Source organism: Manis pentadactyla, chromosome 3 (genome assembly GCF_030020395.1).
Source record: "Manis pentadactyla isolate mManPen7 chromosome 3, mManPen7.hap1, whole genome shotgun sequence".
Taxonomy (NCBI): domain Eukaryota; kingdom Metazoa; phylum Chordata; class Mammalia; order Pholidota; family Manidae; genus Manis; species Manis pentadactyla.
The window spans coordinates 4050550-4078481 of record NC_080021.1 but is presented as its reverse complement, the minus strand read 5'-3'; the positions used below and the strand labels follow the sequence as shown (position 1 = coordinate 4078481).

Genomic DNA, 27932 nt, shown 5'->3' with positions numbered 1-27932 from the left:
CCGGGGGCCCTTTATCATCGTGGAGATGTTCTTATCCATGCTCACGTGGACTGTTCTTACTTCAACCATCTGATATTCGTGTGGCCGCTCCAGCTTCTCACGAATGCTGTGTACGTATCTCCCAGTCCTTTATTTAAAATGACCATGCCTGGGTTAGAGTGGGCTTCTTGTGTCCATTGTAGACTTTGGTTTTGATCTGGTCTGACCATCTCCACTTAGGATTGGAGTGGCCACAGCGCTGCGCACTAGACGGTGGAGCCGTAAAGTGGTCCGCCCTCCCCAGCGTGGCGGCCATGGCCACATGTGGACTGTGTTGGGTGACTAGGTTGAGGTCATTTATCTTTGGAGGAAATACCAATATGTGTACGTTTACATCTCCCATCTTGATATTTGCTTTCTGTATTTTCCCTTCTGTTCTCTGTTTCTTTTCTCTCTCCCTTTCTTCATTTTTTTGGAGTGATTGAGCGTTTAGGACTCCATTTCACCTCCTCTGCTGGCTTATTAAGTAGACCTGTTGTTGCTTTAGAGTTCATATTTATGTCTTGGCTGCTCACAGCCTGCCTTCAGGTAATACCCTGTCACTCTGCCTGCGGCCGCGGCCCTACGGGCAGGGGATTCCAGTTCTCCTTGCCCCCGACGCTGGTCACAAGTCCACCGCTGCACGTCGTCAGCAGCACACTATTGCTGGCAACATGCTGTTATTGATTTTGCTTTAATAATTACTTGTCTCCTAAATAAAAATTAGAAATGAGACAGAATGTCTGTTTCACCTACCTGCGTACCTACCACCTGGCTCCCCTCAGTTCCGGATGTAGAGCCACGTTTCCTTTAGACCTGAGGAACTTCTCTCAACATTTCCTGTAGGGCGATCTGGCTGGAACAGATTCTCTCAGCTTTTTTTGTCTAAAGTAAGTCTTTACTTTGCCTCTGTTTTTGTAATATATTTCCCCTGGGTATAGGATTCTGGTTGAAAGGCTTTTTCCTTTCTTGCCGCCCTTTAAAGGGGTCTTTCCTTGTCTTTTGGGTCCCATGGTTTCTGGTGAAAGGACAGAGTCCTTTTCTGTGTGTCCTTAGGAGGGTAACATGCATTCCTCTCTGGCCCCTCTCAGAGTTCCTTCCTTATCCCAGCTTTCTGTAATTTTGACTATGATGAGGCTTGGGTTTTTTATTTTTAATGTTTATACCCTGCTTGGGAGTTATGCCGAGGAGTACATAGTTGCATAAAATTTGGGTACTTTCGGTCCTTTTTCTTGAAATCCATTCCGTTTGCTCCCTGCTCCCTGCACGCCAGATGCCACCCTGGGGGCACGTGGCTGGGCCTCTGTTGTCATCTTCTGTGTTCCTGGTCCATTCGCAGAGGCATTGCCCCGCCCCCAGCTGCTGACCCCAAGTGGGGGTTCACTCAGATGCCTTCCTTGTGTTGTCGGAAGTCCCTGGCGCTCTGCCCGCCAGCTCTCCTGGCTGGTGGGCTCCCTGCAGCCTTGAGGGCTCTCACGCGGTTAACACGTCCTCACCATTGGGCTGTCCCTGTTGTTTCTGTGTCTGTGAGTCTGTGTGTCTCTGCGTCTCTACTGTCTCTGCATCCCTGCGTCTCTGCATCTCTGTGCCTGTGTCTGTGGAGGGTTCTCATGCTCGGGTCACGTTCTGCTCCTGGGTATGTCCTTCTGCTCTGGGTTTGGTCGTCCATCTCTGTGGGAGGGCTGGCATACGGCTGCTCGGACGTTGGCGTTTCCCCGAAAGCTCTCCTTTGCTCCACCCTGTGTGCACATGGGCGTGTATTTGCTCAGAGACCCAGGAGGCGGTGCCGTCGCTGGGCTGCTTCTGCCCCAGGACGCTGGCTCCGCGGCTGGCCTTGCCGGGAGGAAGCAGCTGGGAGCCTGGAGGCTGCTCTCAGGGCCGCGGCGCTCCACTGAAGCCGCCCACGAGCGGGCGGATTCCCCTGGCTGCCGGCTTTCAGCTGCTTACAGGGGGAGGGCTGCCCTGGCGCTGCCCCCTTATGGCAGAGGCAGGGTGCTCTGAGGAGCTCCGCACGGTTATTCTGTGACGACTGGGGCTAGATTTCTTTATACCATTGGCCCCCAGATCCTGTGCAGTGCACACCGCTGACCTGGGGCACCCCTGTGGTCCACGGCTGGCAGTAGACACCTCACCTGCCCCTCAGCCAGAGTGACTATCCCTCTGTCCCTGTTGTACTGACCAGACACCTGGGCTGCTGGACGTAAGGACACCTGTCCTCCCTCTCCCTCAGTTGTTGGGGCTCCCTGACACCCCTGGCCTCCTCTGTACCTTGCCCCTGCCCACGTTTGGGCCTGTCACTTGTCACCCGTGCTGAGTGCACAGGCCCGACTATGTCTGTGCTGCCTGCCTGCCCGTCAGGGGCCACCCTGGGTAGTGAGGCCCGGAGCGTCCGGGACAGCGCCCAGGAGAACTGGCACATGTCAGTCATCTGTCCCTTGTGCTGGGCTCAAAGTGTGCCGCCTGTTGCTGAATGGGGCTGTGTGTGTGGTTGGTGGTAAGGAGGCCCAGCTGCTGGGGCAGAGCCCCGAGAAGGCACGGCTGCGTCTCCCTGTGCAGCCCAGCGGCCAGGCCTCCGGCAGCTCTGCCCCAGGGCCCAGGGCCCAGGCCCCCTCCAGCTTGTGGCTCTGCCCCCCCAGCTGCCCTGGTCTGTTGGATGTGGTGCCCCATTGCCTGCCCGCTAGGGTGGAAGGGAGAGGCAGAGGGCGTGCAGTTCCTTTTGGGGACATGAGAGAAAACCACACTCCACTTCCCACATTCCAGAGGGGGGATTAGTCCTGCGGTCCGTGTGACTGTAAGGGGGTTGGGAGATGTCCTGTGCCGTGTGACCAGGGGCCGAGCCCATTGGAAAGGCTGGGTCTAGGAGGCAACTTGAGTTGCCTGACAGTGCAGCTGGCATCCACCCTGGCATCTCTCCAGCTGAGGTAAGAGGCCCCCACGCCCTCGCCCAGGTTCCAGTGGGGGAGGGGTGGACCTGGTGGGGGCCTGGCAGTGGTCCTTGTCCTGGCCGGAACTGCCTTACATCTTCACCCAGGAATACACACACCACCCCAGCCCTGGGTCCGCAGCAGCTCCAAGGCAGTGGCTGGCAGCCCCCACCCATGCCCCCAGCCCTCATTTCATGCCCGCCCATGGTGACTCTAGGTGTCTACAAACCCCACAGTGGTATCAGAAATAGCCACCTGACCTTCTGCATCTGTTGCAAGACTGGCACGCCCACCGTGTCATCCTGAGGCAGGGGTCTCTGTGGGCCGCTCACAGGGAACTCTGTGATGGAGGCTTGGCATCTGCCCGCTGGCTGGGGACCAGACCTGCCCTGGACCGTGCCCCTCAGGGAAGCTTTGCCCAGCCCTGCAGCTCCTGCCCGGCTCCCGCCTCCTGCACCCCAGGCCAGTGGGGGAGCCTCTCTGGAAGGACCTGCTTGGCCCCAGGGGGCTCTGCCCTGACTCACTGCTGGAGCAGGGGCTGGTGAGCTGAGAGCCTATGTGGCTCCGGGGCAGCTCCAGGCTCTGCTCCTTGCCTGAGGCCTCCTCACTGCTGCTGCGTCTCCATGGGGCTCTCCCTGAGACCAATGGCTGCCCATGGGGTAGTGTCACCTTTGTGAAAGCCGCCTGCTGTCCCTCCTGGCACCTTACTAGCTGGTGCACTGAGCCACCCACTCAGCCTCCTGGAGCTCAGATGCCTCATGCCCAGATCCGAGACAGAATGTCTCAGAACCACAGTTGTCTGGAAAGATGCAGGCCACTTCATGGGTCAGTAGTTTTATGACAAGGACTTGGTTCCAAGTGGCCCATCAGGCCACTGCCACAAGGGCAGGACGTGGTGGTCAGAAGACAGGGCTTGAAGAGGTATCCAGAGCCCAGCCTCAAGAAAGGACAAGTGTGGGGTACATGCCCCCACCCGTCTGCCCCAGTGTGAGGGGCTTCTGGAGTCATCCGCAAGCATGTGGAGGGCAGGAAGGATTCTTAGAGCTGAGTAGTCCCTCTGCCTCATGTTGCAGACGAGGACAGAGGCCTGGGAGCGGGCGCCGCCTGAGCCCTGTTCCTTGTGTGTGTCCTGTAGAAGAAGCTCATGGGCTCCCAGGGGCATGTCGCCATGTTACAGGGGAGCTCCAGGCTCACCCTCTGGGTATCACCGCTGCAGGCTCCGCTCCGTGTTTGTGCGCCTGTGTGCGGTTCCCCGCTCGTCTCCATGCTCTCCTCTTTCCGTTCAAGCCTCTTGGTCAGAGTGCGACATTGTTACCATTCTCAGGGGACCTGCCAGGTTCGGAGAGGGAGCCCCTCCTGTCCAGGCTGGAGGCACCATCTGTACTGGGGACTGGGGACGGGGTGTGGCAGTGGAGACACATAGCATGGTCCTGACAGTCTGGACTGTGTGTCAGGGAGACAAGGGGTCTGGGGGACTTCCCAGGGGCTGGGCTTGGGCTGGCCAGGCTGTGACTCATGCACCCCCCTCCTGTTTTGTGTGTTTATTCATCAGTGAGGTGGTGCCTGGCAGTGTCCAGCCTGGAGCCAGGTGGCTGAGAGGTGGTGGTGGGAAGAAGCCCCTCCGTCATGGACCTGCCTCCTGGAGACCACTCCGGGTACCACCTCGCCCCCAGCCTGCATGTGGGCCCTCCGAGTTGGTCACCCTGTGCTCAGGGGCCATGCTTCCTGGTGGCAGCAGGACAGAGATGGCTGAAGGGTTGGGAGCCAGAGTGGGAGGCGTTGGCGGTTGGCAGGATGGGCCTGCAGGCGGCCTGTGTCCTCCTGGGAGCCCCACACGGGAAGTCTGTGCTTCTGCCCTGGGACGCTAAGCAGAGCTGGTTGGGGCCTGCATCCTGGTGTGTGGGCCCAGGATGGTGGTGTTTCCCCTATGCCAGGTCACCACAGGCTGGCTTGGGAAGGGTCCCCACACTCCCAGCCCCTTCCAGACCTCACACCAAGCTCCTTTTTTATTGCATTTACCTGGGGCATTTTAAACACACAGAAAAGTTGGAAGAATCACACAGTGGCCACCACGTGCCTACCCATTGTGCTGCGTGGGGTTGGTGGGAGTGGGCCGCCTGCCCATCATTGATCCCCTTACTTTTGCATGTGTTTTGGAGAGAGCTGTGGGTCTCAGGGCACACCTCCTAAATATCCACGTGTCATTCATTTCTCTCTTGTATAGTGAGATGCACAGATCCTAGGTCATCCAGGGGCTTTGACAAATGCATGTGCCTGGTAACCCTTACCCGGAAGTCCCCTAGCCTCCCCCCAGCCCAGGGCACCAGGTGACTGTTGTCTGCTGAAACGTGCTGTAAACTGGCTTGTGATGAGTGTGCTCTGGGGCCTGGTCAATCCCCTGGAGGCAGAGCTGTGGGATCACTGTGTGGCCTGTCCTTCCTCCGTGGCTCGGTTGCATGAAGGGACTGTGCCTTTGTGTTCTGCTCATGGACAGTGGCACCCTTTCCTGGTGGTGGGAACATGACCTGTGGCCATCTCAGCCCAACTTCTGTGGGCGTCATGTGTTCCTGTGCACAGTGACTGCACGTGGCTGGGCCGCAGGGTGGCCCATGTCCGGTCTTCTAAGGGATGCAGGGACCTTCTTGTGGCACGTGCTGTTTCGAGCTCTTCAGCAGGGTCTGGCCATTCTCATCCTCGCTGGGACTTGGCAGTGTCTGTAGAACATTCTATATGGAGTTTTTGGTTTGGTAAAATTCACACAACAGAAACTTTCCTGTTTTGGCCGTCCTGGTGCAAACACTGAAGTGGCTTTAGTGCATTTGGTGTTGTGCCATCACCATCTGACTCCAGAGCATTTTGGCCCCAGACAGCAGCCCCCACCCTGAGCAGTGTCCCCACCCCCGGCCCAGTCCCACAAGCACAAACCCGCTCGGTGCCTGTGGGCTGGGGGTGGGCGGTTCACGTGAGGGGAGCAGGCGACACGGTCTCCCCTCACAGGACGACTTCAGGCTCCCCCGCCACGTGAAGCATGTCATGCTCATTTTCGTGGCTGGGCAGTGCCCCACTTCCAGGGTGGACCACGCTTCTTCACCAGTCGGCGGGCCTTCTGGGTTGCTGCCCTGTGTGACTCACAAGTACAGCTGTGGTGAATGTACTGCTGGCCTTCATGTGGGCCCGGTGCTCGTCCCCTGGAGTGTGCCCAGCAGTGGAGTTCCTGGGGGCTCAGGGCAGCTGGTGCCCTGGGCTTGCCCTCCCGAGGAGCCTCCCTCTTTGCTTTCCCCTTTCCGTTGGCTTGTGGGGGCTGCACCCCTGGTGCCCGGCCCGACCCTGAGCCAGGGAGGGGGTGTGGTGCTCTGGTGCCGACTTCTGCAGGCAGCCCAGTGAATGTGTGCTCCTCCCTCCTGTGGTCCTGCAGCTGCCCAGGCGGAGCCCGGTGACCTCCACAAGCTGTTCCAGGACACGTCGGCCAGCGTCTCCCGAATCAGCTCCAATGGTGAGTCTGTGCCCAGGCCCACCTTGTGCCTCCGGAGGTCAAGTCACACGGGGTGGTGGGTGGCCACAGCCTCACCCCACTCGGCACCCTGCAGTCAGACCCCGAGGCCCCTGCTGTGCCCTGCACCCCCCCGCCCACATGGCTCCTCCTGTGGCGTGTGATGCAGGCGAGTCTCCGTAGGGAGGGAGCTTGTGAGAGCGTCCCTCAGCCTGGCAGGCCAGGCCCACTCACAGGTCACTGCGGCTGGGGGGCGGGGCAGGAGCCATAACAGCAAGGCCAGGCCGGGGCCTGTCCTCAGCTCCCACAGACCTGGGGACACGGGACAGGCAGGGCTCGCTGCACCCTCCTGGGTGAAGGGTGGTGTCTGCCCCAACCTGGAGCTGTCAGGCCAGTAAGAAAGCACTGAACAGGAGCGAGATGTGGGGGAGGAGAGAGGCAGCCCCTCCCCAGACCCAGGGTGAGGTCCCTGGAGGCAACTCCTAAGAGCCATTGAGCCCCACATGGACCTAGGGGTCTGTCCCAGGACAGGCGGGAAGAAGGTCCCTGCCCAGGGGTGTAACCGACCAAGTGTGGGGTTGGGGGCTGTGCCAGCCCGGAGGCCCCCAGCACTGCCGGGTCCTGATGTCTTGACCCTGGCAGGCCCTTGGTCCCTTGGGTGGCCCCCTGGCCTTGGCATGCTTGTCCTGAGGCTCCCTCTCCTGCTTGTTCTGGGGCCGGGGGCACACCTGGAGCTTTGGGGCTTGCGCAGTGCAGGTCCTTCTGCTCCTGACATCTCTGCTCCTTCTCTCGGCAGTGACCTCCTTGGAGCAGAGCCTCCGGTCCCTGGGGATGCCGAGTGACACGCAGGAGCTGAGGGACAGCCTGTGAGTGTGCAGCTGTGTGCAGGTGCCGCCTTCACGGGGCACACCGTTGCACCAGTGCCCCGTGTGGATGCCTGAGTGGGCGCACACACAAGCAGATGTGCACTCGGGTGGCGGGGCACACATCTTTTCGCACGCTTTTTCCCCAGATGTGTCTGCCTCGCACCAGAGCTCGTGGGCAGGGTCTGCACACCTGTGAAAGTACCTGTGGACATGATGTGGCACAGTTGTGCCATTTGCATAGCTGGTTTGCCAGCAGTGGACACACAGGCTGGTTGGAGCGGGGCTGGGTGATTGACTCTGCCCCTGTGGGGGTCCCACCGCATTTCCTTGGGCTCCTTAGATACCGGCTCTGGGCCTGGCTGGGTGAGGCAGCTGGTCTGTGATGAGGTTTGGCTTCTGACAGAAAGACTCCTTGAGTGCTGGGTTTCTGAGGAGGGAACAGACATTTCTGCAGGGGACCTGGCAGGTTCGGGGTGGGTAGTTGGTGCTTAGTAGGCCCTGCCATCGGGGCCAGGCTGTACTCCACAAGTTCTTCTCGGAGAGCTTTCTATCCCAGCATGGTGCAGCTTGGGGAGCCCCAAGGGGAACCCAAGGCCTGTGTCTGAGTCCCAGTTCCCTTTGCCACCTCCTTGCCAGGGGACCCTGAGCTGGTCAAAGCACCTCTCTGAGCCTGAGCCAGCCTGTCTAGGAAAGGGAACAGGGTGGGCTGGTGGACAGGCTGGGCCCTGGGGCTGGGCTAGGGCTGATACTGAGTGCCTTCCTGTGTGGATATCCCCTGGTGAGGTCACAGCCCTTGTCCCACGTGGCCCCCATCCTGAAGCTGCCGTCCCTGGGAGCCTCCAGGGGCTGCTGGCTTCCTGAGGAGCCCTGGAGTGCTTGGGCCAAGCTGAACCTGTTGTCCCATGCACGGACCTGAGGAACTTCCCTGTCTCTTCACATGTCCCATTGTCGCTCAGCCTTGCGCCCCTGCTGACGGCTCTGTCAGACCCACTCCTGGCCTTCTCCTTCCCCTTCCCACCTTTGCTCTGGGCAAACTGGGCAGTCTGGTGGCCCCTGGAAGAGAACTGGTACACTGTTTTGTGGGTAGCAAGCATATGATGGCCAGTCCCTTGGGCAAGGAATCCCCAGGGCCAGCGCTTCCTGACTCCAGGCCAGCACCTTGTGCCTACTCAGTCTCAGTAAGTGTCCGCTGCCAGCCACCTTCCCTCCCTGTCTTCTGTCCATACAGGACCCTGGCCAGCCTCCCCAGCAGGGGGCCTCAGAGTTTGGGGACCCATACTGCTTATACTTCCGAAATCTAGGCCAGTCGTCTGTGGGTTTGGAGTTTTCTGTCCTGATGATTCTTGATGCATTTGGAGTTAGCCATCGAGGAAGCACCGAGCCCCACAGATGAAGACACTGAGGCTCTCAGAGGGGTTGGGTGTGGCCAGGACCACACCCTTCTGACTGGCAGGCCCAAACCCACCTGCCCCCTATCCATCACCTGCCCATCTGCTCCCCACCTCACCTTTCCTTCTGTCCATCTGTCTATGTTAACTGCACCACCCTTCCAAGTCGGGGTTCCAGAACTCGAGGCAGCAGAGAGCCCTTTGCAGATTTTATGTACAATTATGTATTTGATTATCCTTCCTATTTCTTTTTCAAGATGAGCTATGTTGTTTCCTGACTGTGAAAGTGACACATGTGAGTTACAGGGAAAATGGACGTTGGAGCGTCTGAGGGGCACTGCTCCCATTTCTGTTTCCTGCCTGCCTCTTCTCAGTCCACAGTGTTTTGTGAACTGGGTTGAAGTGAATAGTGTTCTGGGATCCTGCTTTTCACTTGGGATGGCGGGGTGCATGTGCCCTCATACACGCCGACGACAGGCCTTCAGAGGCATGCGGACACTGTCGGATCCGCATGATTATCGCGTGAGACTCTGGGCCACATCTTCGGGCCCCTCCCGTCTCTCAGTGTCACGCACAGGGTTCTCAGGGGGTGGTGGTGTGGGTCATTCTGGTCTTGCATCCCGTTCTCAGGTTAGGTCCCTGGAGTGGTGTCCCTTGGGTCACACTTGGTGTTTTCAGGGCCCTAGGTCTTGAGTGTGTTTCCTGGGCGGCCTTGCCCAGCTGGCTGGAGGGTGACCTGTCCAGTGTGGGTCTGGAGAGGAGCGCTGGCTCCTGGGCCTTCCCTGCTGGACACCGGGCTTGGCCCGCGGTGACTGGCCCACAGTGATCGCATGTCCCTGGGCCACTGCCCCGTCAGCCTCTACTTTCTGATGTAGAAGCCCACCACTTTAGCGCCTCCTGCCTCCCCTGCCCCCAAGCCCACCCCCTGCAGAGCCCCGACCCTCTTGCTCCCCTCCTGCAGGGCGGCTCCTAACCAGGCTGCCAGCCTCACTTTCTAGCCATGGCCTTCTGGGACCTTCCATGACCTATTCCAGGTGGAGTATATGTACATCGTGGACTGTTAGCATTTTGAAATGACTAGAGGCCAACGTATGGTTGCTAACTCAGTATTTTCTCCATACTGACAGCTGCCAGCTTTTTTATTTGCCAGGTAAGGACATAAAAAGCTCAAGTACCCACCATCCATTACTGCCAAGGTTTAACAGGGGAAAGGGCGGTTCAGTGTTCTGGAAGTAGGGCATCTGCTCTCAGGAGAGAGGACAGCTCTTTGGACGGAAAGATTCGGCTTCCTCCGGCCCTGGCAGGGCCTGACCTGCCTTCCTCACCTGGCGTGGCGTGGGTGTGGGCCTTGTTTCTGCCAGCCGCCCAAGGGGACTCTGCCCTGGTGCCCCCAGCATGGGCTCCCTGATGGCCGAGGTGGCCGGTTGGTGATCTCTGCCCCCTGTGGGGTGAGGCTCAGTGGTGGTGGGGCTGTGCTTGTCCCTGTTGGAGCCCCTGGGGAATGGTATCTGCATGAATGGATGGCCATTCCAGGAGCCCCATCCAGGAAGTCTGCCTGTGGGCCCGGGCCCTCTGCCCTCAGCCTTGTAATTGTGCTGTGGGGCAGCCCTGGCTCCTAGTCTGTAGGCCCAGGGCATAGAGCACGGCAGCGACGATGGGTCCAGGCCTGGGGCAGGGCCGCCCTGCACCTGAGCCCACAGCTGGCTCTGGTGAGGCTGTGCTCATGGCAGGTAGGGAGGCTCTTCCCAGGCCCGGGGGGCTCTCTGGCCCCAGAGCTCTGGGTGACCCGGCCCCTCCTAATGAGTGTGGGGCTCACAAGCAAGGCCAGGGTCCTGTACTGCACTGTCTGCTTCTCACAGTGCCCTTGGGCCCCCCATATGGTCAGACCCCCGACAGGCCCTCCCTCTAATTCTCACGCTACAGGACTGTGGGCACCAGCCTCACTCAGGCTCGGGGAGGGCCTCGCCCAAGGCCTGGTGCAGCGGGAGCCTGGGCAGTGGGCTGGGTCCCCTGGATTAAGACTAGCACCCAAAAGGGGCAGAAAGTGGAAGCAGAGGGGGCCCTGCCTGGGGTGCGTGGGGTGCATGCCAGCCGCCCCCCTCTCTCTTTCCCTCCTTCCTGTGGGGCACCTCTTCCTCCAGGGCCCTTCCTAATGCTACCTCCCTCAGAGGCCGCATCTCAGCTCTCCCCACCAGCAACAGCCCCTGTCCTTGGACCCCACTCCCTGTTCATAGCCAGCCTTGGGGACCTTGTGGGGGTACGTGCCTAGAGAGAGACTGAACTTCCACCCTGAACTTCTAGGGTGGGGACGTGAGTACCCAGCGTCCCCTGCTGGGGTGGGGCAGAGAGGACCGTGTCCCCAGACTTCCTGGTAGGTTCCCTTGTATCTGCAGGAAGTCCTGTGTGTGTGTCTGCTCACCTGTGCACGTCAGGGTGGCCCGAGTGGGGGTGTGCTAGGAGGTCCACTGGGGGTCTGCTCAGCCACCCCAAGGGGTAGTGCGGGGGTCCAGGGTGGGATCCTGGCTCCCGGGAACAGGTTTCCCCTCCCAGTGGAGATCTGCTTGTCAGGTCGCACAGGGGCCAAGGAGGCTTGGCCCGGCTCAAGCCAGGGCTGCAGGGGCCCTGCTGCTCTGCAAGAGGCTCAGTGCTGACAGCCCTGCTGCTGTGAAGGCCGCCGCAGGCTCTGTCTCCCTCCTCCCAGAGCTCAGCCTGGAGGCTTCTCACTGCACCCCAACCATGACCACGTGCCTGCACGTGAAGACCTTCTGGGCGTTTGCTTAAGAACCAGGAGCAGGGAGAGTGGGCTTCCCACCTCCTCCTGTGCCATCTGCCGGTCATCCGGGGTGGAACTCGCCCTGCTCCCCTGGGCTGACCCACATCCCACACTGACTTTCCAGCGTTCTGCAGGGCCCAGGCTCACCAACCAGGGCACAGCCTGGGGGGTCCTGCCAGCTCGTGGAACCCAGGCCCCTCCTGTAATGCATGGGGCAGGAGGCCAGGAGAGGGAGGGGCTTTCCTGGGGCTGCAGGGCGAGAACCGAGGGGAAGACGCTGTCTGGACGTGGGGTGGCGGCTGCTTGTCGTCTTGGGCCTGGAAGACACCGTTGAGAACTGGATGTGGGTCGGACCTTCTGTCTCGAAGGGGGAGCCTTCCAGCAGCCCAGGGCCAGACCCCAGCCTCCAGGCCGGGGGTGGGAGGCCATGGAGCTGGTGGCTCAGCATCTGGCAGGTGCAGTGCGGAGGGTCGTGTCAGCTCCTTGGGCCTCGGCAGGACCACCTGAAGCCTTGGTGCTCCGCAGTGGGGGCTGGAACATCTGGAAGCTTCCTCACCCACACGACCAGCAGGGACTGATGCTGAGGTCACCTGCGACGTCCCTGGAGCATCTGCATATGGACTTTGTGTGACTGGGGCTCCCCTGTGGCTTGGCATCCCCACCGTCCCCAAACTTAGGTGTGGGCCGAGGCTCCAGCACAGACAGCAGAAGCGACGTCACCCCTGAGGACTAGCGTGGAAGTCATGTGGCATCACTTCTGCCATTCTGCGTGGTCAGAGCAGCCCCCAGCCTGTCCTTCAGGGAGGGACTCCATCCCCCAGTGGGAGGAGCGGCAAAGAACTTGGTGGCTGCTTTTTTCAAACTGCCGCACGGCCCAAGCAGCAGCAGAGATGGTCTGTGTGGGGAGCCAGAGGAGGGGCTGCGGCCAAGCCTGGCATCAGCGAGGCAGGCACAGGTCGGGCCTGGTAGATTGTTTGGGCTTTGTTTCCAGAGCAGTGGGAAGCCAGTAGAAGGGAGTGGCATGATGGCTGGCACTGAAGGCAAGTCCTGACTCATGCAGAAGCCCTGTCTGTGGACTCAGCCCTCTTCAGTGTAGTGGCCAGTCCCTTGAGGCAGCCAGGACATGGCCCGCATGTGCCTGGGGGTGGCAGGCAGGCCGGGGCATTGGCCACATCTCACTCCATCCCTCCACTCCTTTCCTCTGCCTGGGTCACTGACAGCCCAATGTAAAGGGTCCCATGTGAGAGAATGGACTTGGGCTTGCTTGGCTTGTATGAGGGCTCCCTGGGGCCCAGGTGGTGGGCAGGTGGTCCTCTGGGTATGAGGGCTGACCTGGCCCGGCCTCGTCTGTCCTGCCTGCTGCCTAATGGGGAGCTCGGAGGGGGTGAGGCCAGCCCTGCTATGGGTCAGGGCCCCCTGCACAGGGACCCCTCCTCTGGACAGGGCAGGCAGTCACTGTGGGGGGCGGAGACCAGGGAGGAGCCTCACCTTGGCCTCGTAAGTCAGGCGTTGTGCTGTCTGGCCAGTGGCTTCAGAGGCACAGACCACCCCCAGGCTACTGGGACCCTCCCAGCACCCTGACTGAGGGGCCTGAGCAGTGTCTGAAGGGCTGCCCTGCTGCTGGTGGGTGGGCCTCAGCCCCTGGGCTGCTGGGGCGGGCAGGACATCTGCCCCAGGGGCTCACCGGAGGTCAGTGAGCTCATGCCAGGCACAGCCTTGGCCTGTGAGGTGTGAGCTGTTTCCTGTTTCTCAGAACCTTCTCTAGGGCAGGCTCCAGGATGGCAGAGCCACCCCCACCCAGGCCTCTACCCAAGCCTGCTGAGCCATTTGGATTTCTCCTGGGGGGGAGGCTGGGGGTGGGGGGTGAGGGAGGGATTTCTGGGTGTTTCCAGGAAGGATGGCAGTAGAGAGCTGCCTGCCAGATTTGGCAACAGGAGGCTGCTGGTGACCTTGAGAAGACAGGTGCGTGCAGTGCCCACGCTGGAGCGTGGCCCAGCCCTCGTTCCCGTGGCTGACGTTCCATCGTGTGGAAACTCTGAGCCCAAAAATGATGGTGTTAGGAGGTGGGACCTTCGGGAGGTGATAGTTCACAAGGTGGGCCTCATGCATGGGGTTCGTGCCCTCCTACCAGGGGCCCAGAAGGCTCCCCACCCTGCCTCCACACAAGGACATGGCGGGGAGGAGCCTGCCGTGAGTCAGGAATGCTGCCCTCACCAGACATCCCACCTGCTGCCGCCTGCATCTTGGACTTCCAGCCTCCAGACTGGGATCAGTAACTGAGGGCTGGGGCCTGGGGTGTACCCGGCAGGGGCGTGGGGGCCCACCCTGACTAGCAAGCCTGTGGAGGCGGGATCCCCACTGCAGTGGGCCACGGGGGGCAGAGCACAGAGCCAAGGTGGGTCATCCTGAGCTTTGAGGTCTGGTGGAACGTGACCTGGAGAGGAGGAGCCGTCTGTGAGCCGGAAGAGGACACTTAGTGCACACCGGGTCTGCTGGCGCCTGGGGCTTGGGCTGCAGCCTCTGGTGTCGGAGCATGACTGCCCTTTGTGAGCCCGTGTGGGGCTCTGACAGCCCCTGCGTGCACCAGGACGCCCTTCGTCTGTGGATAGCTCGGGGGTTCTCTGGCTGCTGTGAGTCACGCTGCCAGCAAGGGCAGTGTGCAGGCCTGTGTGGGCATGTCTCCAGCTCCCCTGGGAGCATGCCTTGGCTGGAACCGCCAGGTCTACTGCCTCGAGGAACTGCCAGCCCGTTTTCCCGAGTGGCGGAACTGTTTACGTCCCGCCAGCAGCACGAGGCGTTCCGGCTGCCCTTCCCGAGTGCTGGGTGCTCTGCCTCTGAGCCGACCGCCTGCTGGGGATGAGGGGCCTCGCCCTGTGGATTGGTCTGTATTTCCCGATAACTGTGACACCGGGGTCTTCATGTGGTGCTGACCATTTGTGTGTCCCCTTTGAAGGCCAGCCTATTCAGATCCTATGCCTGTTTTTGAATTGGGTGATCTGTGCTTTTACTGCTGAGATGCTCCCTCTTTCTAGAGGCTTCTCCCAAGCTGTGCCTGGCTCTCCTGGGCTCTGCCTTCCCTCATTTGGGTCATGGGTCAGTCTCCTCTGCTGGCTCCTCCACCTTCTTCCAGCCTCTGCTTCACTGGTAACCTTCCTGTGCTGGGGCTCCTGCAGTGGCCTAGAGACTGGGGAGGTGGCCATGGGCACCCCTGCCCACCCTGGCCTGTGCTGTTAAAATGTGTCTCCTCCTCCCCAGCTCCCACCACCCCACGGCCTCATCTCTCCCGGGACTGTCCAGCCTGCTGGGTCCTGCCAGGTACGGGGTCAGTTCCTGGGCCTGGGACCCCGAGCCTCCCTCCCCGGCCGGCTGCACTGCTTGTTGCCTTCCCTGGCCACCTTTTATGTGCAGTGCTGCCCCCTCAACCCACCCACTCACCTGTTCCCACCTCCACCAGACCACCCCTCCCCGGACTTGCCTGGCCACCCCAGGCTTCCTGCTGTGTGTCCCGGGGGGCCCCCAGGTCCCTGCCTTGGGCACAGAGTGCTGCATGAGGTACGAGTCCAGGCTAATTAAAAACACTCTTACCCAGTTGTCCCAGCTCCATCTGTTGAGAGGACTACCTTTTCCCCATTGAACACCTTGGCACCTTTTCCAAAAATCACTTGGTCATGCATATATGGGTGCATTTGGGGACCGTCCTGTGTTGCCGACCTGAGCTGTCCTTGTCACAGCACTGCTCCGTCTTGATCCCTGAAGCCTCAGAGCCTGAGATGAGCCTTGCATCCATCCCACAGCCTTGTTCTCCTTTTTGGAAATTATGGATGCTTCCAGTCGTTTGTATTTCAATACAAATTTTAGAGTCAGCTTGTCTATTCCTGTGTTTTAAAATGTCTGCTGTAATTTTAATTGAGATTACATTGAATCTGTGGATCCATTTCAGGAGAATTGACATCTTAACAATCTTGAGTCTCCCCACCCGTGAATGTGGTCAAGCCTTTTATTTATGTGGTCTTCCATTTCTCTCAGCAGTCCTGTCCAGGTCTTAGTGGACAGGTTTTGCATGTGTTTTGTTATATTTATCATAGCAATTTCACATTTTTTATACTGCTATATTACTACTATTTAAATTTCATTTTCCATTGGCTGTAAGTACACAGAAATGCAACTAATTGTGTCTGTTGCCTTGTGTATGTGACCTTGTTCGATCCCCTCATTAGTTCTTGGGGCAGTTTGGTTGACTCCTTAGGGTTTTCTTGATGGATGAGCATGTTCTGTTTGAATGGAGGCAGTTTTACTTTGTTTTTGATCTTTATGCGACTTCTCCTTTTCTGCTTAAATGTTATGAGTGTGTGATTTCAGAGTGTCGAAGCTTGTAAAATGCCGAGGGACAGCAGAGAAAGTGCGCCTGCCCCCCGTCCCCATCTTAGGGGCGGCGCTGCGTCCCTCCACAAGCACACGCGTGCTGGTTTGTTTTACAGGTTCCTATCAGCTTGAACAAATTCCCTTATTTTTTCTAGTTTTCTTAGCGGTTTTATAATGAATAGGCATTGAATTTTGACAAATGCTTTTTCTGCATGATTTATTGAGATGATTTTCTTTTAAAAGTTATTGTGTTAATCTGAGAATCACATTAATTGGTTTTTGAATGTTGCTTTCCCTGGGTGGACCCCTCTAGGTTCTGATGTATTATTCTTCTCCCATGTCCTTGGATTCAGTTTTCCAGTATCATGTTCAGTATTTTTACTACTGTGTTTGTGACTGACTTAGAGTGTTCTTTTCTTTTAGATTAAGTTTGGGTTGTGGTGCTGCCGGCCTCATGAGAGGTAGATGCCGTGTGTATTCTGCAGACATTTGTGTGGTATTGGCATTACCTCCTTAAGTGTTTGGCAGGGAAGCCCCTGTATGTGGCATCTGTGGGATGCTTTTAAGGACAAGTTGTATTCCTTCAGCAGCTGTAGAGCTATTTAGGTTTCCTCCTTTCTTCTCGAGTCGGTTTTGATGATACATGTCTCTGAAGAAACTTTTCTACATCATCAGGGTGTGGAATTTATTGATGGAATGTGAGCCACAGTCCCTCCTGACCTGCCCTTTCCTGCGGGCCTGGAGGCCTGGCCACTCGCTCCTCATTGGTCACCTGGGCTTTTCCTTGGCTCGTCTGGACACAGCTGTGCCGCTCTCTGATGCTTGCTAAGAGTACCTTCCCGTTCTGTTGATTGTTCCTGTCATTGGTGTGTGTTCTGCATTGTTAATTACTGAACTTCGCTATCTCTGTCTTTCCTCTTCCATTGTGTTCAGCTTGCTAGCTGCTTAGGTAGACGGTGCAGACACTACTTACCCTTTGCTCTTTCCTGATGGAAGAATCTAAGGTCCCTTTAAACTCTAGCTGCGTCCATAGCTCACTTCTTGTGTTTTCATTACCATCTAGTTTGTCCTCTTTTTGGGGAGGGTGGTTGCACCATTACCCCTCACAGCCGTCAGCTTGGAGGTGGGTCATCCTGGCCCCTGCAGCTTGCCGCCCTGCCTCGCCCGGTGCACTTCCCCCACCGCGGGCCTTCACTGCTGTCTGGCTGTGCTGGTCGCATCCTCTGGTTGGCAAAGGCCTCAGCAGAGTGGCGTGGCACTTTGGAGTTGCAGGTGGGTGGGGAGGCCTCTTGCTGGGACCCTGCACAGCGGATCCCACCCGATCCTGAGGGAGACAGCCCTGGGCAGACTGCGTCTCTGGCGCTGCTGTGTTCTGGCTCTGGGCCTGAGAAGCCGTGGGCAGATGGCGCAGGTGAAGCTCTGCCTGTGTTGAGGTAGGGTTGGGGAGGGGAGAGAGGCCGCAAGAAGGGCCAAGTGGGGCAGCTGTGCGCCAGCCCCTCCCGGGTGGCCTTGGATTCGCTCCCTCCGCACCCCGAATCCCCACCATCCAGGTGGCTGTTTCTGGCCGTCGGAAGCTCTGGCACAGCCGAGCATGGCAGCAGCGGTAGCCGTGGGGCAGGAGGCACTGAGGCAAGGACTGTGGGGTGTGGGGGTGGTGAGCATGGCGTGCCAGGGACTCACGGAGGGCTCTGGGCTGGGAACACAACCACACTCCCCTTTCATAGGCTGCTACAGCTGCTGTGTGCGGTGGGCACAGGGTGGTGCCTGCACTGGTTGCTGGGGCCCGGCGGTTACCCCGGGGAGGCACGCGGGAGCAGTGGGGTGTGGGATGGATTCTGAATGGTGCCCCGTGGACCTGCTGATGGGATGTGCCGGTGGGCCGGACGGAGGGCTGGGAGGGGGAGGAGCCACACCAAGGCTTTCGGTTCTGGGACGGGAGGGGCGGGCCTGCCGTGAGCCGGTCCAGGCCCCGCGGGACAGGCGAGCTGGCGCAGGAAAGCCAGTTTTGGTCCGTGGAGTTTAAGATGCCTGCTGGATATTCAGGTGGAGAGTCCAGGGGGACATGGGACAGGCCAGTCTGGAGTTGAGGCCCAGGTGGGGATGTGAGCAGGGATGGTGGCACACAGATCATGAGGCCGGATACGTCACTGGAGAGAGTGTGGGCTGTGGGCCATGAGGTGTGGGGTGGCGTGCTGGCCACAGGGAGACGTGTGGGCCATGATGGAGAGGCATGCGGGCCATGGGGGGTGTTGTGCAGGCCACGGCTTGGGGAGAGGCATGCGGGCTGTGGTGAGAGGTGTGGTGAGAGTACAGAGGGTTCAGTGGGGTGTGACCCTGAGAGTGACCTTGGGGGGAAGTTGATGCAGTGCCTTGGCAGCCCCAGTGGGGAGGGCCCTCAGCCCATGCCCTCAGGCTGGTTCTGGTTCTCCGCTTTACCCCACCCCGTGTCCCTTCCCGCACAGGCCACTGCCCCTCCCTCGGTGTGCTGCATGCTGTGTCAGGGCCTGGGGCCCGCCTGTTGTCTGCAGGGCATCCCCCTGTCAGGTGGTGCCTGGCTGTATGGGTGCCTTTCGGGCTGTTCCCACATGTGCAGCCCCATGGCCTGTGCTGTGCCCCCACTCCCGCCGCCGCTGTACGAAGGCATTGGGTTGCGGCTTGCAGGGTCAGGAGGGTCTGTAGTATCTGCCTTCACTCACCTGGGTGTGTGCCCACAGAGGGCCTGAGGGCAAGCTCATCCCCAGGCCCCCTATGTCCAGAGGGGCTGTGGTCACCCCACGCCGGCGAGGGGCTGGCCTTTTCAGCCCCTTAGTGGTCACACTCGAAGCGTGCCTGCAGGCTGGAGTGACTTGGCCTGCAGGTGGGAGTCTCACCACGGGCCCTCAGGGTCCAGCTGAGCGGGCTGGGATTTCCGCACTTGTGGTCCACGGATATCTGTGTGGCCACCTGTTCCCTCCAGGTTTCTGTCTAGCTGACCCCCAGGGGCCCTTCCACACAGAAGGCTCATGAAGGGCCTCCACAGGGGCAGGCGCTGAACCCACTGGGCCAGGGGCCCGGACCACGGTCCGGATGCAGCTTGTCTACAGGTCTGGGGTGGCTGCAGTGGGCAGCAGGTGCCTGACCCTCACTGTGTACTCTCCGTCCTTCTCCAACCCCGGCTCCTCTGTCCCTGTGTGTGGGCCCTGGGCCTGCGCCCTGCCTCTCCTCTTCCTGCCTCCTCCCGTCTGGCCCTTTCTCATGCCCTGCCCTCTCCCTTCCGGCCTCGCCTGCCTCCGCCCCGCCTTCTCAGGCGCATGGTGCAGCAGGAGACCAACAGAATAGTGGCCACCAGCGCTGGTGCCCTGAAGCAGATGGCAGAACTCCTGCAGGGCTGCCCCCAGGTACGTTGGGGAGCACAAGGGCAGTGGGCGCAGTGGGCAGCCTTGGCGGGGCATGTGGGGGACCGCGGCATGCTGGTGGCACTCAGGCTGCCCGGGACTTGGCTGTGCGCAGCTTGGGCCAGAACCTGCTGGGCTCACCCATTCATAGGAGTGGTTTGTGGGGCTTCTGCCAAACGCCAGGGCCTGGTGGGTGCCTTGGCTCCCTGCCTGGTTGAGGGCCCCGAGTCCTCTAGGCTGGGTGCCTCCAAAGGGAGGTTGGCGACACCCCTCCCCTCTCCCGCCTCCCCGGCCCCTGACCTCGGCATGCACCTTCCCTGTCCTCACCATTACTGTGTCCTCCCCCGCATAGTCTGTCATCAGACCACAAATGTTACCACTGTGGTCACAGCCACCACTGTACCGGTGCCCCTGTCCCTCCACAGCTCTGACAGTCACCTGTCACTGCAGCCCTCCCCGACCCCCATCACTTCCACCATTGGCCTCATATCCCTCTACCCACCCTTGCCAGGGCAACACACCCGTCTTTGTTACCTGCACCCCATCGAGGTCCCCAAAGGTTGGAGGGCATGTATCCAAAACATCCAATCCTGTTAAACCTTCAAGAGAGCTGGAGTCTGCTTTCACGAACAAAGTTGTGCTTGCTTGACACCTGCTCATTTGCACATGGCCCACGGCTCCGTGTGAGCTACTACAGCCAAGTTCAGTGGTTGTGATAGAAACTGGCCTGCAAGTCCTAAAATACGACTGGCCTCTTACAGAGAGAGGTGGGGCTCTGGTGGGGAGGAGGCACACGGCATGCCACCGCCTTCTGGAGGATGCCGCCCAGCAGTCAAAGGGGTGGAACACTGATACTGCTCCAGCCTGGGGGTCCGCCAGGCCCAGACGCTGAGCAGGAGGCCAAAGGCAGAGCGCATGTCCTGTTTATGTGCAAGTCGAGCACGTGCAAACCTGGGGGTCAGACAGGAGATGAGTGGTGGCCTGGGCTGGGGCTGGGATCTATGATTACCCACAGGACACGAAGGGACTCTTTGGGGCAATGGAGTTAGATTAAAAGTTGCCAAAGTGTATACTGAAAATGAATAAATTTTATTTCATACAATTTAAATTATACTTTAATAAAAGTAGACCCAGCTCCAGAAGTTGAGTTAGACTTTGATAAACCAAATATGCTAAAAGAAATTTCACAGGCTGGGAGTCAGTTGTCCGTGGATGGGGTGGACAGCTGGTGCCCGAAGCCTTGCAAGTCCCACGGGAAGCTCAGAACTGCTCTGCACAACTTAACCACAACTGTCAGTTGTTCAGGATGGGAGACGAGCCCCTGGTTCTGGACTCTGCTGGAAATCACCATGGCTCTTAGGAGGAGATCACGCAACACCGGGCCAGGTCTGAAGTGGTTTTGTGGCAGTGGCACTCACAGGTGGCCTTTTCATGTGTGGCTTTGTTCTTGACCCTGCCTGCCTGCCTCATCCACTGGGGTGCTTATTCATTCCTGGACATGTCTTGGGAACCTCTTAGGTGTGGCCCTGTGCTTCTCCCTCAGTCCTGCGGACCACCTGCTGGCTGGTGTTCCCACCCGCTTTTTGTGGAGAAGGATACTGGGACTCAGTCCTGCCCAAGGCGTCTCAGCCAGGGATGAGCCCTGGGCAGGTTTGAACTCTGGCCCTCCTGGGCCCACAGCCCATGTTCTGTCCTCTGTGTGTGTCATGAGGGCCAGGAAATCATAGCTTGAGCTCCTTGGGAGTTCCAAGGGTCACTTTTAGCCTAATCTGTCCTTCTTTCCACCCACCCACTTACCCACCTGTCTATACACTCATACACCCACCTAAGAACCTGACATTTATTGAACACCTACTCTGTGCTAGATATTGGGAGGAGGATACAGCCAAGACCCCCTTTGAGGCTCATAGTCCTGTGCGTGGTGGCTTGGCTGACTTCAGGGGACAGCGCAGGGAGGGCTGAGGGTGGAGCCTGTGTCTGAGGGGTCTACCTTGACAGTCCTGCTCGCTGCTGTCAGGGCAGAAAGGCTGTGCTGATCCCACGGAGCTGGTGGTGGGTGATGGGGACTGGAGAGCTGCAGGTGTTCTGCCCAAAAGATCTAAAGAGCTCCCTGGGCTCTTGGCTCTGTTCTGGGCACACATATGGTGCGAATTACAAGAGGCTCATGTGGACACTGAAACAGGCTCCACAAATCTGCAGCCACACAGGACTGTTAGGCCCAGATACCACCAAGTGCCTTTGAAAGGTGTCCATTGGAAACCAGAACTCACTGAAACACAACTCACTGAAATACTGGCACATCTGTGGCTCCCTCTCATCTGTGGACTTGCATGGCAGTGTGTGGTGGCAGTGGAGGGGTGATTCCAAGCTCAGGGACTGGGTTCAGGTTGAAACTACACAGAAGTCCCCAGGCTGGGGTGGGCTTGGTCTGTGACTTGAGACATGGGGTCTGGGGAATGGCCAGGGCCCTCCTAGGAGGTGCTGGGGACAGGAGGGGAGAGCATGTTGCTGTTCTGGTTCAAGGGTGCTGGGCACTGACATGGCTTTGTGCCAGGGCTGTGTGGAGTTATGTGAGGGCTGGTGGTGACACATACCCTCTCTTTGTAGCAGGAGCGTCTTCGGCTGAACTGCCTAAAAACTCATCTCTCAGATGCCATTCAGCACTACGGAGTGGTGCAAAAGGTGAGAGCCTATGGGTAGAGGTTGTTGACCAGGTTGCGGAGGGCTTGGTCCCTTAAGCACCCACTCTGGCTGTCTTGTCCCTGAGTTGGCCTGGTATGGTCCCATCTCTCAGAGCAGAGGGAAAACCAGCCTTGGGAACATTTGACAGTTGTCAGGATCAGGCAGGCATGGCTTCAGGGGATGTGCACTGAAGGGCATTTATTTTCTTGTGCTGCCTGAGGGGCATCATCCCCATAGCATCCTGGGAGGTGGGAGGAACAGGTGTCACCCCATTCAGACAGGTGAAGAGACTGAGCCCCAGAGCTTAATGTGTGGAAGGAGGCCATTCAGCAGATCATCAGCAGAGCCCAGCCAGGCCCCCAATTTTCCTGGCACTCCAGGACTGCTCTGTGTCTCAGGAGCTGAAAATGTGCTTTGCTGTCAGTCACTGTCAGTACTTTGGGTTTTATCTGACTGTATCTTTTCTCTTCCCCACCTTTCCTGTCCTTCCTGTCCCCTTTGTCTTGTACTTTTTCCAACAGAAAATTGCTGAAAAGTCCAGAGCACTACTTCCTACAGTGCAACGCAGTGGCAGGCAGCAGGTGGGTGCCGAATATTTACTGTGGTTAGTGGGGTTTAGGGGACAGCACAGGGAGGAGCAGGGAGGACTTGGGGCACGGCCCCCATCTGAGGGGTCTGCCTTGATAGTCTTTCAGAAATTGGCCTTTGACCTTCGGTCTCTGGGTGGGGGCCCAATACAGGGTAAGGATTGTTGACAGTTCTGCTTGTTCTACAGAACTAACCTGCATTGGACCAGCCCTGCTGTGAGTAGAAAATGGTAGGAAGGAAATACAGAAGAGAGTGATTGGAGCCCTGGATAAGCAGGAGGGAGAGAATTGACAGAAACAGTGTTTGAAGAGGTCATGGTTGGGAATTTTCCAAACTGTCCAAATAGTTCAAGCCACAGCTTATAGAAGCTCTATGACAAATAGGGTAAATGTATCCTATTTCTTAAAACCACCCGTAGTTGCATCAAAAAATGTTGGAAAACCAGAGACTAAAAGAAAACCTTAAAAGTAAATGAAAGCTGCAGAAAAAAGTCACATTATTATTATAGGAGCAACAAGACTGACACCTGATTTCCTAAAAAAACCAATGGAAGCCAGTGACAATGGAAAGCCATCTTTAAAGCCTTTAAATCCCTGAAGGGAAGTAACTGCTCACCTGGGATTCCACATCTGGTGAACAATTTTCCAGACATGAAGGTGGAATGAAAATATTTTTAGAGAAACAAAAACTGATAGGATTTATCATCAACAGAACTCTCTAAAATTGGAAAAAGGAAAATGATCCAGATGGAAGCCCAGAAGTGGAGAAAGGAATGCTAGCACTGAGGATAGTGAGATGCAGCTGCATGTCAGTTGAGGGCCCCTGGGAGCACTATGGTGATGACTGGTGGGGTTTGCGACATGCGGCAGGTGAAGACACTGGGACGGCAGGCGCACAGAAGACACAGAGGAGGTGGGTGGTGTTAGGGTTGTAACGTCCTCGCACCATCATAGACGTGACAAAGATGCTATCTTAAGGTGGGTGGTTCTAAGTAGAGGATGCACGCCTGTTACTAGGTGACACTGAAAAGACAGTACCGAACCTACGCTGTAAAGCAAGCTAATAGAGAGGAACACATGAGATGACAACACAGCATGATTAATTTAAAAGAAAGCCAAAGGAAAGCCAATAGCAAATGGGAGAAGTAGGAAAAAAAATTGTAAGATGATAGATTTATACCAAATTTATTTATAATTACATTAAATTAAAATGGCCTACCACCTCCAATTAAAAGGCACAGATTGACAAACTTGGTTAAAAAAAAAACAACCCAAACTTGTATAGTACTTACGAGAGACATCTCTTAAATATAATCCAGAAAAATGTTGAAAGTGAAAGGATGGAAAAGATAGATAGCTATTGTGCAGCCAAAACCAAAGGAAACTGGCACAGCTCTATTAATGCCAGAATCAGCAGGTGTCACACGGAGAGAGAAGTCTACTGGTGATATAGAGGAGCATTGCATAAGGGCACAATGTTAATTCAAATGTAAGATGCAACTACATTTATATGTACCGAATGATATAGCCTTAAAATGTATAAAGTAAAACTGACAGTAATAAAAGGAAAAATAGCAAATCTGCAATTATAGTTGGAGATTTTGAAACACCTCTCTCAATGACTGATAAAATAATCTGAAAACAATTCAGTAAGGATGTAGAAGAGTCAGCCAACACTACTAATTGATGGACTTGGATCTCATCAATGTTTACTGACACCATCACCAGCCACAGGAGAATGTGTCTTCCTTTCAAGTACACAAAATGTGTATGCTGCACTGCAGAGCAGGCTTCAACATAGCCCAAAGGGTCGACATAACACGGAGTATGCTCTCTAATCAGAGGGAAGTGAAACTAGAATTTCAGAACAAAAACGAAAGTGCCAAGGGCTGAGAATTTAAAGAATACAATTTAGATCTCTATGGATCAAAGAGGAAATTACAGTGGCAATTAGAAACCATCTTGAACAGAACAAAAATGAAAATGCAAGGAATCAAAACCCGCAGGATGCAGCTAAAGCAGTGGTTACAGAGGAAATTTCTAGCTTTAAATGCATATATTAGAAAATTGGAAAGTGTGAAAATTAGTGATTTAATTCTCCATTTTGAGAAGTTAGAACAACAGATTAAGTTTGAAGACAATATATAGGAAAAAGCAGAAATCAGTGAAATATAAACTAGATGCACAATAGTAAAAGCTTAGAAAACCAAAAGCTGGTTCTTTAGAAGGATGAATAAAATTATTAAAACCTAGGAGATCAATGAAAATATATATAGAAAATTCAAGTTACTAGTATCAGGAATAAAAATGACTACTTTGTTTTAGATCCTACAAATTATAATAAAGTACTACGAAGCTCTTATGAACAACTTTATGCCAAAATTTGGCAATTTAGATAAAGTATACATTTTTTTAAAGAAAAATGTAACAACCAAGATGTATAGAAAATCTGGAAAGTCCAGTATTTATTAAAGAAATGGAACCCATTTCTTTTCTTTTAGTTAAAAAACATCTCACCAAGAAAACTCCAGACCTAGATGGCTTTACTGGTGAGTCTCTCAAATTTCAGAGGGATAAATAACACCAATCTACCCAAACTTTCACAGAGAATATGAAAAGGGAACATACTCAACCTTGCTCTATGAGGCCAGCAAACCAGCAGATTCTTAATGAGAATATCATAAGAAGGAGAGTGACTCCTGACCGATGTATTAATAAGCTAAGTCTGGCCTCATATAAAAAGATGGCACAGCATTATAAAGTGGGGTTTATTCCAGGGATGCAAAGGTGGTTTACATTCAGAAATAATCAGTCTAATTTGCCATGTTCATGGACTAAGAGAATCTACAGGATCATCTCAGTAGATACAGAAAAACATTTGGTAAAATTCAACACCAACCCAGGGGGCTTAAAACTGTCAGTGTAACTAGGAATAGATAGGAATGCCTTTAATCTGATAAAGGGTATCTTCAGAAATCCTACATGTAACATCACTCTTACAGAGATATTAAAATCTTTTCTCCTGGGATCAAAGATAAGACATGGAGTCTAGTTTTAAGTCTTCTCATCCCCATTGTGCTGGAGGGCATGCCCAGGGCATGAAGATACGAAGAGTAAATAAAAGGTATGAGAGCTGGGAGGAGAGAAAATACTTCAGAGACAAGATCGTGTCACCAGAAAATGTGAATGCATCTGCAGATAGCTTAGAACTAATGAGTGAACGTGACAGGATTACTGATACCAGGTCAACCCCCAAGAAAATGGTATGTGCAAAGCATACCTTGGAACTGCCACTTAAAGAGCGATGCCATCTGTAGTGCCATGAACACTGGGGAAGATGTCAAAAGCTGTTTAAGGCCTGTATCTGGAAAACTGCAGACCTACACAGTGGAGGTATATACCATGTTTATAGATTGGGGAACTTGGTAATGAGATGTCAGCTCTCACCAAGAGGATCTGTAAACTCAGTACAACCCAAATAAAAACTCCATCAGGTTTTGAGTGTGTGTGTAAATTGTCAAGCTGGTTCTAAAATGTGTATGGAAGTGTAAAGGGCCCCGAAGAGTTAAGACGATTTTGAAGAACAGAATTGGGGAATTTACTCTACCAGGTATCAGAATACGATAAAAAGCAGTGGAAATGGAAACAGTGTGGTGTTTGTTGAAGGCTAGACAAGCAGACAGTCGGAGAGGAGGGATCTAGAAGCAGAAGCTCCCACCCACGATCGCCTGGTTTGTGCAAGGTGCACTGCTGTGCAGTGAGGAGTGGAAGGTGTATCTGGGACTTGATATTGGGTTGGCTGGGTGCTTGACCTGGGGAAAGGATCCTGCTGAGAAATGGCAAGTCCGCGTTGAGCACCGCTGCCCCACTGCATTTCAGTATTGGAGTTGCCAAGGAAACAGTGCAGCCAGTCACTGACGGAGGAACGCTCTGCTCGCAGAGAGGAGAGAGCCAGGTCAGCTTCCACAGTGGGTACCATCCCCATGGCCATCCTCCTGGCAGCCGACACAGGGCCGCTGGCCTGCATGCACCCTTGTGCTGTAGCAGTAGGACCCTGTCTGCAGCAGGGAAAGACATTCTCACACGAGGCCACAAGCCCAGCCCAGGCCAGGGCTCTGTCTTGGTGAGGGGGCGCTCCAGGCTCACAGCTCATCCTGCCTTGGCTGGGAGGGCGCCAGAAGACTGCCATTCCCAACAGACCCTCTGCCATAACTCACCCCCACACAAAACCCTTCAGCTAGAAGTAAGCCTAAATGTGAGAGACAGGGCCATGAAGCTTCTAGAAGATATGTAGGAGGTGATCTTTACATCTTTATGGTAAGCGTACAGACGAAAGAGGACTAACTATAAAGAAAAAGTGACAACCTGACTTTGTGAAATTAACATGCCATTGAGAGAGCCACAGGGCAGCCCGCAGAGCGAGAGAAGGTGTTTGCAGAGCCACGCATCTGAAAAGGATGTGTCCAGAATGTATAAAGGACTTTCACCAATCAGTAAGAAAAACGCTCACAGTGCAAAAACACAAATGGGCAGAAGCCTGAGGTGGACACATCACAAAAAGGGTCACCCAACTGGCTAAGAAATGCACCAAGGTGCTCAGCGTGTGGCATCAGGAGGCAAAGCTATCCCGCGGTGCTCTGTCAATACACACCACCAAAATGACCACAAAAACCACAAAAACAGGAAAATACTGAGAGTCAGTGAGGGGTGGGGCTACTGGGTGTCTGGCACACCACATGAAAACATCTCCTGAAAACAAAATGTTAAATGTCTCTTACCCACGACCTTGCAATTTCACCCAAGTGTATCCCCAGCTCAGTGCACACTCATGTTTTCCGGAGTCTCGTGGGAGAGTGCTCGTAGCTGCCCCCCCGCAGTGGCAGAGGCCCGGGAGGACTGCCCGTCTGCCGTGGCAGGGGCAGGTCATCCGTGCGGAGTCTGAAAACGGACGACCGTGGCAACAGATAGAATGAACTGTTGCCATCAAGGCCACCAGGCTTGGACAGGACGTTGAGCCAAAGGAGCCTGACACCAGAGAGGGAGAGAGGGCAAACCAGGCTGAAGAGACATCCCGCTGCAGCCAGGCGGCGCCTTCCTTGGCTGGGGGCAGCGCGGTGACAGGGCGGCGGGCGGTGGGCGGGACCTGCATCCTGGCAGGGTCCGGCATCTTGCCTGGGAAGTCTTTCCTTTGTAGAATTTAGACCATTTATGATTTGGGCTTTTAACTGTAGATGTTTATATTGCAGTAGAATTTTTTTAAAAAGGGAGAGAGTGCTCAGCAGTGCTTCCGAGAAATTAGGAAGATTAAATATTTCCGGGGGTTTGGCAAGCTGTAAGCGACGAGGGGACGTGCTACCCTGTCCAACATGGGGATTGGCCACTGTCTGCAGGCCGGGAGTCCCCGCAGGAGACAGTGCCCGCCGCCCGGCTTCTCTCATCTCAGCCAAGTGCTGGCTGTGCCCATGCGC

At 56.0% G+C, this 27932-nt stretch overlaps 1 protein-coding gene across 1 annotated transcript in view; it reads left to right on the top strand.

Annotated features, from left to right (window-relative positions):
* The window catches only part of TSNARE1 (t-SNARE domain containing 1), a 75985-nt gene that overhangs the window by 18096 nt on the left and 29957 nt on the right, over positions 1 to 27932 (top strand). Inside the window, 5 exon segments of the mRNA XM_057497673.1 lie at positions 6358 to 6435; positions 7229 to 7298; positions 19108 to 19198; positions 21803 to 21877; positions 22399 to 22458. Of these exon segments, the coding sequence (XP_057353656.1) occupies positions 6358 to 6435; positions 7229 to 7298; positions 19108 to 19198; positions 21803 to 21877; positions 22399 to 22458 (374 nt within the window).